The sequence below is a fragment of the Antechinus flavipes genome, chromosome 6, assembly GCF_016432865.1.
Source record: "Antechinus flavipes isolate AdamAnt ecotype Samford, QLD, Australia chromosome 6, AdamAnt_v2, whole genome shotgun sequence".
In the NCBI taxonomy this organism is placed as follows: domain Eukaryota; kingdom Metazoa; phylum Chordata; class Mammalia; order Dasyuromorphia; family Dasyuridae; genus Antechinus; species Antechinus flavipes.
The window spans coordinates 183,631,821-183,644,439 of NC_067403.1; the positions used below are offsets into that span (position 1 = coordinate 183,631,821).

Here is a 12,619-nt window from a genome sequence, read left to right on the forward strand (position 1 = left end):
AAGCTTTTCCTGATCTCCTTTAAATGTCAAGTGCCCTCGCTCTAAGATTCTCACAAATCTATCCTTAGTATATCTCTTTCTATATAATTATTTGAATGTTGTCTTCCCTATTAGACTGTGAGCTTCCTGAGGATAGGGACTATCTCTGGCCTTTCTTTGTATTCCTAGGGCTCATATCAGTGCCTGGAACAGACTAAGGACTTCACGAATGCCTACCGACTAGAAAGAATTATTTTTCCTCACTAAAGACATACTAGGGAGTGCAGATACAAAGCATAGTCTTTCATCACTATAGAAGAAACCCTAAAAATAGATTTAACACAAATTCTTATTTCTAGAGCCCCTTATTAGTAAAGCTTGTTCTCTTTAAAACCCTAAAAAAGATGCATTTCATGTAATCTTCTGCCCATTTTATAGATAGGGAAAATAAGGCCCAAAGTATGTTCATGTGCATATGGCCAATAAATATGATATTCAGGAACTAAGCCTACAAGGGACCTTTTCATCACTGAAGTCACATATTAAGAAAGTTACAAAACCCAAAGAAAAAGTTTATATGAGCCTTCTTTCTGAAAGCCCTTCTAAGCCTCTAAGAGAGAGAGAGAGAGAGAGAGAGAGAGAGAGAGAGAGAGAATATATGTTTGTGCCTCTGCTACTTCCTGCTCTTCCCCTCGGGAAGGATGGAGGTCAACATTTCTGGCACTTTCGTTCTTTGTATTTCCTCCCCGTTTCCTTTCCTGTAGTCACATTTTCCAGGTTCTAAAGCTGATATGAGATGGATAGGAACATTTCTCTGTCCCTCTTTTGATCTCTGAACCTTGACAAACTTCTTTCCAAGGAGCTATAGAAAGATGCTGCCTTCTCTGAGAAAAAGGCGATTTTTCCTCAGAAGTACTTGAAATCTGTGGTCCCAGTGTCTAGGAAGAAGTGATGGTCAAAGGAGGCCATGACATTTAAGGACTTACAGAGTCCTTAGAAAATAGAATCAGATTGCTTGCAGTCTTGGGGAAGGGGAAGGAGAAAAACTTCAGACTCAAAATCTTATAAAAATGAATGTTGAAAACTCTCTTTACATGTAATTAGAAAAGTAAAATGCTACTAAATGGCGAGAAAAATAGACTCATAGAATAAACTGGGAACTGGAAGAAACCCCAGAAGCCTTCTAGTCCAAATTCTTCATTTTTCAGTAGAGGAGACTAAAGACCAGAGTGACAATGTTACTTGCCCAATGCCAAACAGAAAGTAAGTATCAGAGTCGATTTGAATCCTCTTCCTCTTGAAGCCAAACTCTTTTTCACTAGCTAAGAAAATGGAGGTCTATATTGGGGAAGTGACTAACTGGTGACAAGAAAGTCTCTTGAGTCCCAGGTTCAGTGTTCTTTCAAGTGCAGCAGGCTGGGTACAACATAGGGTTCACAGTTGGATCCTAGAGCTCCCTAGACAGCTATTTATAATAACATAAAAGCTTTTAAAGTGAAGGGAATCTGGATATTTTCTGGAACTTAGAGGTTCACAGGTTTTAGAGTCTGAAGGGATCTGCCATCATCTAGTCCAATGCTTGTCTTTTCAAGTTGAGGAAACTGAGGCCCCAGAAAGATTAAGTAACTTGGCTCAACTTTAACAGTTGGGCATTCATCATGGATTCATAGCTCCTTCCTAAGGAGAGGGTCTAGAGCTCAGCTCTTCAGCCCCATAGAGGAGCCTCAAGAGCCATGTCCTAACTCAGTATTACTGGCACAGGCTCAAGCATCGAGTTAGTGACATCCACTTACTGCAAAGTAACTTTCAAGTCGAAAGTTAGCATTTATAAACAGATTTAAGGGATAAATCCTAGATTGTGAGCATGATCTCATTTGGCAGGTCTTCTCTGCCAAAAGCCACAGCTGGAATCATGCTCTCTGGTCCTCTTTAAGTCCTCAGGATGTTAGACCCCAAAAGGAAATTGGGGAGAAAGCAGACGACAGTGATAAGGTTTGCATGGACCTGGCAGGGTCCAAGAGAGGCTGAGATGAGCCTTCTGGACTCTGGCATTATAGGAAAAAGTTCATGAAATCGATGAGCTCTGCCTGTCGACAAGCTTATAAGTGCTGAGCTGCAAAACCAAGCCAAAAGTATCTGAGAGCCAGTTGGAGGCACCGGGAAGTCCCAGGTCTTTGAGGAACCAAATCTAGCCGCCATCGGCACAATCAGCAAGAGGCTGGGTCTTTGTCATCCCCGCCTGCCTCAGAGGTGACATTCCTGGACCAAGCAGAGGCTGGGCACGTGGGCTGCTCCTCCACCTGACAACATGGAGGCCCAGCTGGGTAATCACGCGGAGCTGTATGTTTGCGTGGGTGTCGGCATTGTGCAATCTTTTAAAGAGTTACTAGCTTCTCAAAGACGGATGTTCGTGACTTTGGATAAAGCCCTTCACTTCTTCCGCCCCAGTTTTATCCTCTACAATCCCTTCTTGGGCATTCAGTGTCTCCAGATTCCTTCTAGCTCTGACATCTTCAGTGTTTGGGTCTCCAATGGATCTGACATTGTCTGGTCTAAGCCCCTCCCAATGTGGGCATTCCCTGTTCTTACAAGCTAGGATTTTGTAGCTCAAGATAGAGCAGGGAGTGGCAGGTTCAAAGAGAGAAATGGGGCACCCACTAGAGTGAGAAGTGCCCTTGGTCACACCACGCCCTACCCGGAGGGCTGTGCTCTAATGCCACTTTATTTCTAGGGCCTTTCCTGATTGTTCAGCTACCTGTTTGTGGCGCAAACCTTTGTTTAATTCTATTTCAGAATTAGAGTTGGAATACACTTTGGAGGCCACCTCGTCTGATCCATATTTGGGTGCTTCTAGCATCCTTAACAAACCTTAAACCAGCTTCCCCTAAAGACCTCCAGAGAGGTATAAGTTACCAGCTGCCTCCCGGAGCAGACATCCCCTTAGGGCAAGCAAAGAAACCCCCCCCCCCCAACACTTTTTATAGCTTTCCCCTATTTTTGGTTCTCTCTCCCCCCTCTTCCCTATCTCTCTCTTTCTCTCTTCTTCCACTTTCCCCTTCCTGACTCTTCCTCTTGTCTCTTTCTCTCTTCCTCTATTTGTCTGTATGTCTTTCCACTAAAGCAGTCTGTCTCCCATCTTCCTTCTCTCCCCAATCCCACACTCTCAGAACCTGAGAAAACCCCTTGCTCACTCGTCTCTTGCATCACACACACTGGAGTATGAAAAACAACACTTGGACTATTTGGGGCCTGCACTAGGGGGAGAAGGGGGTGTTGGCTTAGGCACTGGAGGTGTGGCTGCTGTCAGTGGCAGCTGCATCCCTGAAGAGGGAGGTGCTGCTTTTTGTCAAAAGGGCCAAAGGCCCAAGTCCAGGAGGATTCTCCAGGAGTTTGGGGAGGTAGGGGAACAACAACTCAGAACCGACTGTCCCTCGAGCTGACGGGTCAGCAGGAAAATCCATGACCATTCTTCACAAAGCCTCCAGCCGAAGCCCACTGGCCTGGGGGTGGGACCATCTCACATTAAGGAATAGTCACGAGAACCCAGTTTCAGAACTGGAAGATTCTGGGTCACAATCTCAGCTCTGCCTGGATCTTCTTTATCAAGGAACTTGGACCACCCACCCTCTGGTCTCGGTTTTCTCATCTGTAAAATAGGAGATGGGCTAAAAAAAACTGATCTCCAAGGTCCCTTCTAATTCCAACAGCCTATCGCTCAGTCTCTGCCTTCATACTGGCTTCCAGCCTAATGAAAGGGAAGAAGGAAAAGAAAAATAACAGACGAACTTAGACGAAAGTATAACATGGATCACTGTGGGTTCATCCACGTTTGGAAGGCCTTCCAGAGCCCTTGGTCTCCAGGGGCTTCAGCATAATCTGTTGCCAATTAGGGGAAGCCAAATGGACTGGGAGAATTGTGCCTGGTATGAATGTGCAAGAGTGAGAGAGAGAGAGAGAGAGAGAGAGAGAGAATATAACAAGAATGAAGATGACGGTGGCAATGGGTGAATATGATAATGAAAATATTAACTTCTGTAGACCACTTTAAAGCCTGCAAAGCAGTTTACATGTTATTGCTTTGATCCTTACTATAACTTTATAAAATGAATATAATAAGAATATATGAATATAATGAATTTCCATAAACCTATTCTAGAAAGTTAGACTGTAGGTGAAATTCAGTAGCACTTACCTTCTAAGGTAGTCTATGAGATCATGTGAGATGACAGTTGTTAAGTGCCTAGTAAAATGCCTGGCACTGAGCAGGCGCTTAAGAAGCACTGTGATGGAGACAGCCATCTGCACAGAGAGGCCTATGGGGACTGGATATGGATCATAAACATAGTATTTTTATCTTTTTATTGTTTGCTTGAGTTTTTTCCTTTCTCACTTTTTTTCCCTTTTGATCTAATTTTTCTTCCGCAGCATGATAATTGTGGAAATATGTGTAGTACTGCACATGTTTAACCTATATTAGATAATTTGCTGTCTAGGGGAAGAATTAGATGGAAGGGAAGGAGAAAAATTTGGAACACAAGATTTTGCAAGGGTGAATGCTGAAAACCATCTTTGTATGTATTTTCAAAAATAAAAAGCTATTACAAAAAAAAAAAAAAAAAAAGCATTGTCTACCAACCTCATCCCCTATTATTATCCCATAGAAAAAGTAAGCCAAATGCAAGGTCCAGACCATAGCACCTCTGTGGGAAGGAGCCTGAGAAGCCCACCTTGGCTCACACTGAAAAAAGACCCCATCCTCCAGCATCCCCAACAACTGGTTCTCCTGTTTTGCCTCAATGACCTATGGCAGCCAATGAAGAGCCCACTAGCGCCCATGGCAGCACCTTTGGACACTACTGATGACGATGAATATACCCACAGACATGAATGCTGGGAAGGACCGACTGCTGCTACCCCAATCAAGCCATGCTCTGCCTCTCCCTGCCCTCCCCGCTGCAAGGTCACGAAGCATCCTCAGAGTTCTGATTCCTGGCACATGGCTTTGTCAGCATCAGCCTCACTTTCAATGGGGGCGATTCTGCTCTTCCCCTGTTTGGATAGAGTTTGTCCCCATAGTGGAAAACAGGAAAATTTTACTGGATTTGACCATGTGGAGGGATCACCTGAAAGGTCTCCTTACTTGTTAGCCAAAGAGAGGGAGCAAAACTGAAGTGGAGGCAGCATATCCATCAAAGATGGCCAGAAGGGCCAGGGCTCGGCCATATCTGAGAATCTGGCAGTGGATTCTAGGTAGCTAAGAGTCAAACAGCAATCAAAGGAGAAATTGTGGGTCATGCACTGTCACATGCTCAATGTCTGACCGCTGGCCAAGGAGGACCAAGCCAAGAAGTGGACGGGTCAGTCAAGGCCAAGGGAAACAGTGAAGATAACCAGATGACCCTCACAAGCTCTGCCTCCTTCTGGCTTGATTCCACTATCTCTGCACTCATATACATATGCACTTCTGTAATACTCACCCCCTCATATATACGTACACATTTAATGCATTCAAATTTCTAAGCATCTTAGAAATAAGATGAGTAACATGTATATAGCACTTTATAGGGTTTGAAAAGCACCTGACACTCAAATGCAGGCAGACTATTGTAATAACTGCTGGGGGAACAGGTACCCTTGGACCCAGTGACCCTGGCCTCCTGGCTGTCCTACAAATATGACCCTCCATCTCTCCTCCAGGCATTCTCTCTGGCTAGCCCCCCAAGCCAGGGAAACTCTCCCTCTTCCACTCCAACCACTGGCCTCTCTGGATTCAAGTCCCAACTAAAACTCCCCCTGCTACCAGATTGTTGCTTTCTTCCTGGTCTCTCACAACTCACGAACCAATGAAGTCACTTTCCCAACTTTGAGATCTGACCATGACTTGCCCAATAAGCTCCAGTGAGACTTGTATCAACTGATGCTAAGTGAAATGAGTAGAACCAAGAGAACATTTTACACAGCCAACAACAAGATCATGTGATGTGTGATGTTTAATTCTGACGGACGCGGCTCTTTTCAACAATGAGATGATTAGAGCAGTTCTAACAGACTTGTAGTGGAGAGAGCCATCTGCATCCAGAGAGAGAACTGAGGGGACTGAGTGTGGATCACAGCATAGTATTTTCACCTTTTTTGTTGTTGATGGCTATTTTTTTCTTTTCTCATTCTTTCCCCTTTTGATCTGATTATTCTTGCGCAGCATAATTAATGTGGAAATATGGTTAGAAGAACTGTACATGTTTAACCTATACTGGATTACTTGCTGTCTAGGGGAGGAAGGTGGGGTGGAAGAGAGGGAGAAAAATTTGGGAGACAAGATTTTGCAAAGATGAATATTGAAACTATCTTTACATGTATTTTGAAAATATAAAGCAAGGAAGGGAGGAAGGGAAGAGGGAAGGAAGGAAGGAAGAAAGAAAGGAAGGAAGGAAGGAAAAGAAAGAGGGAAGGGAGGGAGGGAGGAAGGAAGGAAGAGAAGGAGGGAAGGGAGGGAGGGAGGAAAGAAGGGAGAGAGGAAAGAAGGGAAGAAGGAAAGGAGAGAGGAAAGAAGGGAGGAAGGGAGAGAGGGAAGACAGTCCTAGCGTCTCCCTATTCTGCCAGGATCAGATAGGAACTCCTCCTGCCCACTCAAGGTCACATGGTCAATAAGTGCTAGAGGTATAATCTGGACCCAGATCTGCATCTCAGGTGAATCTGTTTCACCAGTGGCCTTGTCCGATGATTATCTCCTTAAAGGTCTAAGCATGGCCTTTAAAACCCTTCACAACCGGGCTTCTACCTACCTTTCCCTCTTCATATACTTTTTGAGACTAGTCAACCTGATCACCTTGTTGCTCTCCCACTCCCACCTCCATGCCTTGGCCCAGGCAGTCCCCCTCCTATACGCAATGTTCCTCCTCCTCACCTCCACCTCTTCAAGGTGTGGTTCAAGAACCCGCTCCCCCTCTACCAGGTCTTTCGTGACTCCTCCCCCCAGCTGCTGGGGCTCTCCTACAAAAGCACCTCTTATTTCCTTTGTATTCCCTCCCTATGTCCAGGTTGTCTCCCCTCCTCACTGGGAATGTTCTTAGGAACTGGGACGATTTGAATCCCTAATACCCAGCAAAGACCTAAAACAGAGGGATAGGGACTGAGCCTGGAGTGTCAGTCCAGGTCTAGGGACCTCCCAGGAGAAGAAATCCCTCTGCCAGTGCAGACTGGCCCCTTCTCGGACACATACTGCCTCACAGCCTCCAGTCCCAGGAGTGGTCTTCCTGGTCCAAGGAAGGGCCTGCTTGCTCCTACAGGCAATTGTTTACTGACTGGCTCCCCACCCACTCAAGCAGTGATACCTCCCATCTCCAGCAATCCCATTTCCTCCTCTTCCGTCATCTGTCTCCCAGCTGCTGCTCTGGCAGGCCACTCTGGCCTCCATCACTCCCCAGGCTCCAGAGCCACCTGCAGACTCCTAAAACTGTATGTTAAATAGATCCACCTGGAGGCAGAGGGCCTGGGTTCAAATTCTGCCCCTGGCACTAACTGTGTGACCCAATGCAAGTCACTGAGCAACTTGGTGAAATGAGAGAGTTGGACGCTGTTTACACACTGTCTCCTTCACTCAATTATAAGCTCCTTGAGGACAGGAGCTGTTTTTGGCCTTTTTTTTGTATCCCCAATACTTAGCACAATATCTGGCACATAGTAGTCACTTAATAAATGTTTATAGATTGACTGACTAGATAACCTCAAAAGGTTCTTTCAGGTTCTAGATCAAGGATCCCATGGTCTCCTGGCTCTCAGTGACAATGTAATTGCAGGTTAAGTAAAAAATGACTAAAACTATGGCATCAACCAACTAACCACCTGAGCATGGATTAAGTACCTACTATGTGCTGGGCACATAGTTGGTCCTGAAGCTACAAAGATAAATTAGGAAATCCCTGTCCTTAAACTACTGACATTCTAACAGAAGACCCAAGATTCCCCTAGCATTTTAAAACTTTCCCTCTGGCAGCTGGGAGGAGAATGGGCAGAGAGACCAACAGGGAGGTAATGTTTGGGGTCTGCCCTAGACTGGTGGGTGACTCTGTGAAGGGTGGATGGGAGGGGGTTTGATCTACTTCCCTCATAGCCCTTCTCTGCTTACAGGAGGCATTCAGGAAAGCAGGGGCTGTTTCACTGTACCCAGTGTTGTGCACAGGAGCACCTGCTTGAGAGGGCCACACGGCCAGAGAAAAAAGTCCAGGGTTCACAGATGAGAAGATCCCCAACAACAACTGGCTGGGATCCCTGCTGGTGGGCCAGACAGCCCTCCATTGCGGAGGAGCCTTGGTTATTGGTCACTGCTCCTCCTGAGCAGAAGGAAAGGGAAGAGGAAGAGAGGGCAGGAAACAGGAGAAGCCCAAAGAATGGCAGAGCTTTGCCAGGAACCCAGGTCATCCCACTCCTGAGAAGGGTATACTCCTAGGGAACCAAGGGAAGGTCTCGATGCCTAATGGGGGAAAGTTCAATTCCAAAAATTCACTTCTTTGGGAAAGATTTTAGCCATCATCCTGCCTGATGCTCTTAGTTTTACAGATGAGGGAACTCAGGCCCTTCTCATTAGCCAGGTCCAGACCTCAGTTCCTTCCATTCAACAAAGGAAAAAGGATGCCATGGTGATGAATCTGCAATTCTAAAAGCATATGGTAGGCAAGATGCCACCGGATTTCTGTGTGATAGAAAAAATCCTGGAAATATCCTAAACAGAATCCTGCCCAGGTCATGGATCATGAGCATGTTCCCTTTATTTCTCTTGCCTAATGGTGCCCGTTCCATTCATTCAACCAATAATCATTATACAAATAATGTTTACAAAAGCCTATGCTCAGGCCAGGAATATATACATTCTAAAGCCATAGGATCCCTGCCCTCAAAGGTCCTTCTGAGCTTCCCAGAGAACATTACCAAAATTCAAAATGGTGCCCAACAGACTACTTCAGGTGGAGGAGACACTGAGTCCCGCTGGACCCGAATGAGCCTGAGCAGCTGAGAACCTAGAAGGGTCCTCCTGACCCTCAGGAGGAAGATGATGTGGGCGCGTGATCTGAGCTTTTCTCCCCCACCCTGTCATGAGTCCCCAATAAAGTCTCAATTGTACAATCCAACTGGTACTTACATTCAGCGCATTCTTAGCAGCTTCCGCTTCTGATCGACTATCAAAACTGACAAAGCCCACGGGCTGCGAGAACAAGAACAGAGAGAGAGGGCGGGGTCAGCGCCGGCAGGCTGGGGGGCAGCAAGGTCCTGAGTTCAGATGGGGAGGTGAGTTCGCTGGTGAAGAGCTTCTGAGGAAGCCCTGCCCACTCACAGAACGCCACTGGGCAAGTCATGGTTCCTTCCCTGGGATAAGTTTCTCATTCAATTTTTTTTAAATATTGATTTTATGCCTTTAATTCTTTCCTGATAATTCTCCTTACCCCTCCTCCAAATAGATCCCTTCATTGTAACAAAGAAATAAAGATATGCAAAAAAATGGCTTGGTCACATCCGAGACTTCGGTGGCACATTTAGGACCCAAAGCCTTTGTTCCCATATGACATGTCCTCTCACTTAGTCATTCAATTAAGTGAGCACTTGGCCAAATCTTCCTATCTGAAGCTGTTCCTTCTCTACAAAACGAAAGGACTGGATGAGATGCGTCTCTAAGAGCTCTCCCAGCTGTAAAGAAAACAGCAATGATTCTAAGATAGTTTTTTTTACTGGCTGTTTATGTATGAACTGCTCAGTGTGCATGGGACGACATGCAGGAGTGACTCGGAGTCTCTTCCATAAGCAGGGAGCTATTGTCTGCTAAGTCAACTGAAAAATGAGCCAGCCACTCCCCTAGCACTGTCCCTTTACCCACCTCTGGCCAGGCTTCTATATATGTGGAAGGGGGAAGGGAAGAAAGGGAAGGGGAAGCAGAGGTTATTACAACGCCGTTAAGCCTTATAACTACTCCAGGAGGCAGGTAGTTAGTGAAGGATTCACCTCATTTTGAGCTCAGAAAGGGCTGAGGACTTGCCCAGAATCCAAAGCTCCTAAGTTTCAGAGCCAATATTAAGACCAATGTCCCCACATGATCCCCACCTCCATCTTGGAGATGCTCTAAATATGGACAAATGGAATCATAATTTGGCTGAAGGGAAGTCAACCTCTTCCTTTTCCCCATAAGGTATGACTTGCCCAGATCAGAAAGTAAGTTAATGGGATAGGAAGTCAAGTCCCAGTCAGAGGTTTGCCTTTCAATTAGCCTGCAATCTGTCCAAAGGACAGAATTCACTAGTTATGAGAACGAATGATCATCACCCCTAAATGACTGCCATTATGAGTAGGAGCAGGAGCCTGGCTGGCCTTCCAGCTAAAGAGCTTGGATCCTCTGACCAGCATTTACAGAGAAGGCAATGCTTGATACTGTGAATGTGACAGCTACATGGGAACCCTCAAGGCAGAACTCAAACCAGGGCTTCTGGATGCCGAGGCTGGCTTCTGCATCTCCCTGATGGATCCAGTGTTGGAGGCCAGGGAGGAGAGGAGGGAAGCAAAAGGAATCCGCTCTCCAGATTATTTATGGTGGCCAATCCATCCCATCCCCAGCAACGAGACTCAACAGTTAATTCCCAGGTCTGTTCTGAGGGACCTGCTTGGGCAGCTGTCATATCAAAGTGGATCATATTGGGGGCTCTTACCTGTTTTGATGTCAGCTTTATTAGGGAACCTTCATAGCCCTGAAAAGAGAGAAGGAAGAGGTGTCAGACTGGTGAAGACCACAGCAGGAGGAGACAGAGCCCACCTGGCAGCTGCAGAAGTGTAAAATAAGGTTTGGGGAACAACCCAATGGTTGAGCTGGCTAATAACCTTTTAGGCAGAACAATCCAGTCCTTCACTTGACAAGAGGAGGAAACCGAGGCAGGAAGGGCTTGCTAAGCCGTGGAGAAGTCCCAACTCAAGCCCCAACGTCCTGAGTTGCCATCCTTGCAACATCTGACTAGTCAGAAGGGATCGCCCTACCTTATTCTTCCTCAAAGCTCCCAGTAACATTTACATATCCAGGGTTACTGGGACATTTTTCCTTTACTTTTTTTTAAACCAAGAATCTTTTTAAAGAACTTTTTTTATTATGAATTTGAACATTCCCCGATACAAAGAACAGAGAAACAGGATTGTATCTGGCCAGCCGTGTGTTTATTCTGTTATAGGGAACAGCTTAAGGACACAAGGACATTTCAAATTGGAAGGGACTGCAGAAGCCATCGAGTCCAATCCAGTCATTCTTCAGATAAGGAGCAGATCACACAGTAAGCATCAGAGGCAGGGTTTGACCCAGTCGTCTGAGTACTCCTTCCACTGTAAAGCCATCCCAAGAACCCCCTGGGTGGTCAAGGCTGACATCAGATGTTTGCAATCAGGGCCTGACTTTTGCTTCTTTTTGTATCCTCAGCTTAGTAGATGCTTAATAAATGTTTACTGATTGATGACTAACTGTCCTTTCCACTGGGAGCCCTTCTCACTGGGGTGAGATAGAAGATGAGGGCTGAATCAGAGGCAAAGCTGAGGAATCCAGGGAACTGACAGGGGAGTCTTGGGGAGAACAAGCAAGAGGGTCCTGCTTGGCAAGGGACAGCACAAGAGAAGCAGCAGAGGGGCCTTTAACAGCCTTTCCTAGATAAAGAGACAATACAGGATGGCGGCTAGAAGGCCACAGGTGTGGTGGGTTCAATCCTTGCCAAGGGGACTGTTTAAGACCAAACAAGAAGCAGCTGCTGGCCTGCATTTGGGGGAATCCCCCCACACCATGAAATCACATATAGGATTCTCTATTAATACCCAGTAAGAACATATGTCCCTTCAGGACCCCTTCCCTCCAGCAATGACCCAGACTAAGCCCCTCAAAACCCAACCTAGGAGGAAGTCACTGGCCCCAAAGCCAATGTTACTCTTCCTAAACACTGGCAAGAAAGCAGATATATTTGCTCTGGCATAACAGCATTCCCAAGGGCAGAAGCCCCAGACAAAGGAACCCTTGCACCCCGCCAGAGTCTCTCTCCCAATCCTTGGGATACTAAAATTTCCACCTAGCTCAAACTTCCCAATTTCCCAACCCCATTCAGTTCAGTTCAGCCCTACTAAAATCTGTGTCCTGATCCAGCTTGGCCATCTTTTCTTTCCCTTTTTTTTTTTTTTTTTTTTAAATCTTTAACACATTTATGAATCATAAATGTTGGGAGAGAAAAATCAGAGCAAAAGGGAAAAATCATGAGACAGAGAAAAAATGGGAAAAAGAAGTGAACATAGCATGTGTTGATTTACATTCAGTCTCCTTACAAATCATTCATAGTTGGTCATTGCACAATCTTGCTGTTATTGGGTACATTGTATTCCTGGTTCTGCTTATTTCGATCAGCATCAGTTCATATAAATCTTTCTAGGACTTTCTAAAGTCAGCTTGTTCATCATTTTTAAAATTAGTTTCAATCTCACTTTATTTCTCTTTCTAGATCAAACTTTTTCTTCTCTGATCTTAATTTCCTCCCCTGCACCATGAGAGGGTCTGTATTTCTCTTTCTAGATCAAGTCTTTCCTTCTCTGGTCTCACTTTCTCCTCTGCACCATGAGAGGGTCTGTATTTCTCTTTCTAGAT

General features: G+C 45.6%; 1 protein-coding gene across 1 annotated transcript in view; it reads right to left on the bottom strand.

Annotated features, from left to right (window-relative positions):
- The window catches only part of RBPMS (RNA binding protein, mRNA processing factor), a 172,845-nt gene that overhangs the window by 79,746 nt on the left and 80,480 nt on the right, over positions 1-12,619 (bottom strand). Inside the window, exons 3-4 of the mRNA XM_051965782.1 lie at positions 10,668-10,706; positions 9,116-9,178 (exon numbers count right to left, since the gene is read on the bottom strand). Of these exons, the coding sequence (XP_051821742.1) occupies positions 9,116-9,178; positions 10,668-10,706 (102 nt within the window). The remainder of the gene's footprint in view (positions 1-9,115; positions 9,179-10,667; positions 10,707-12,619) is intronic.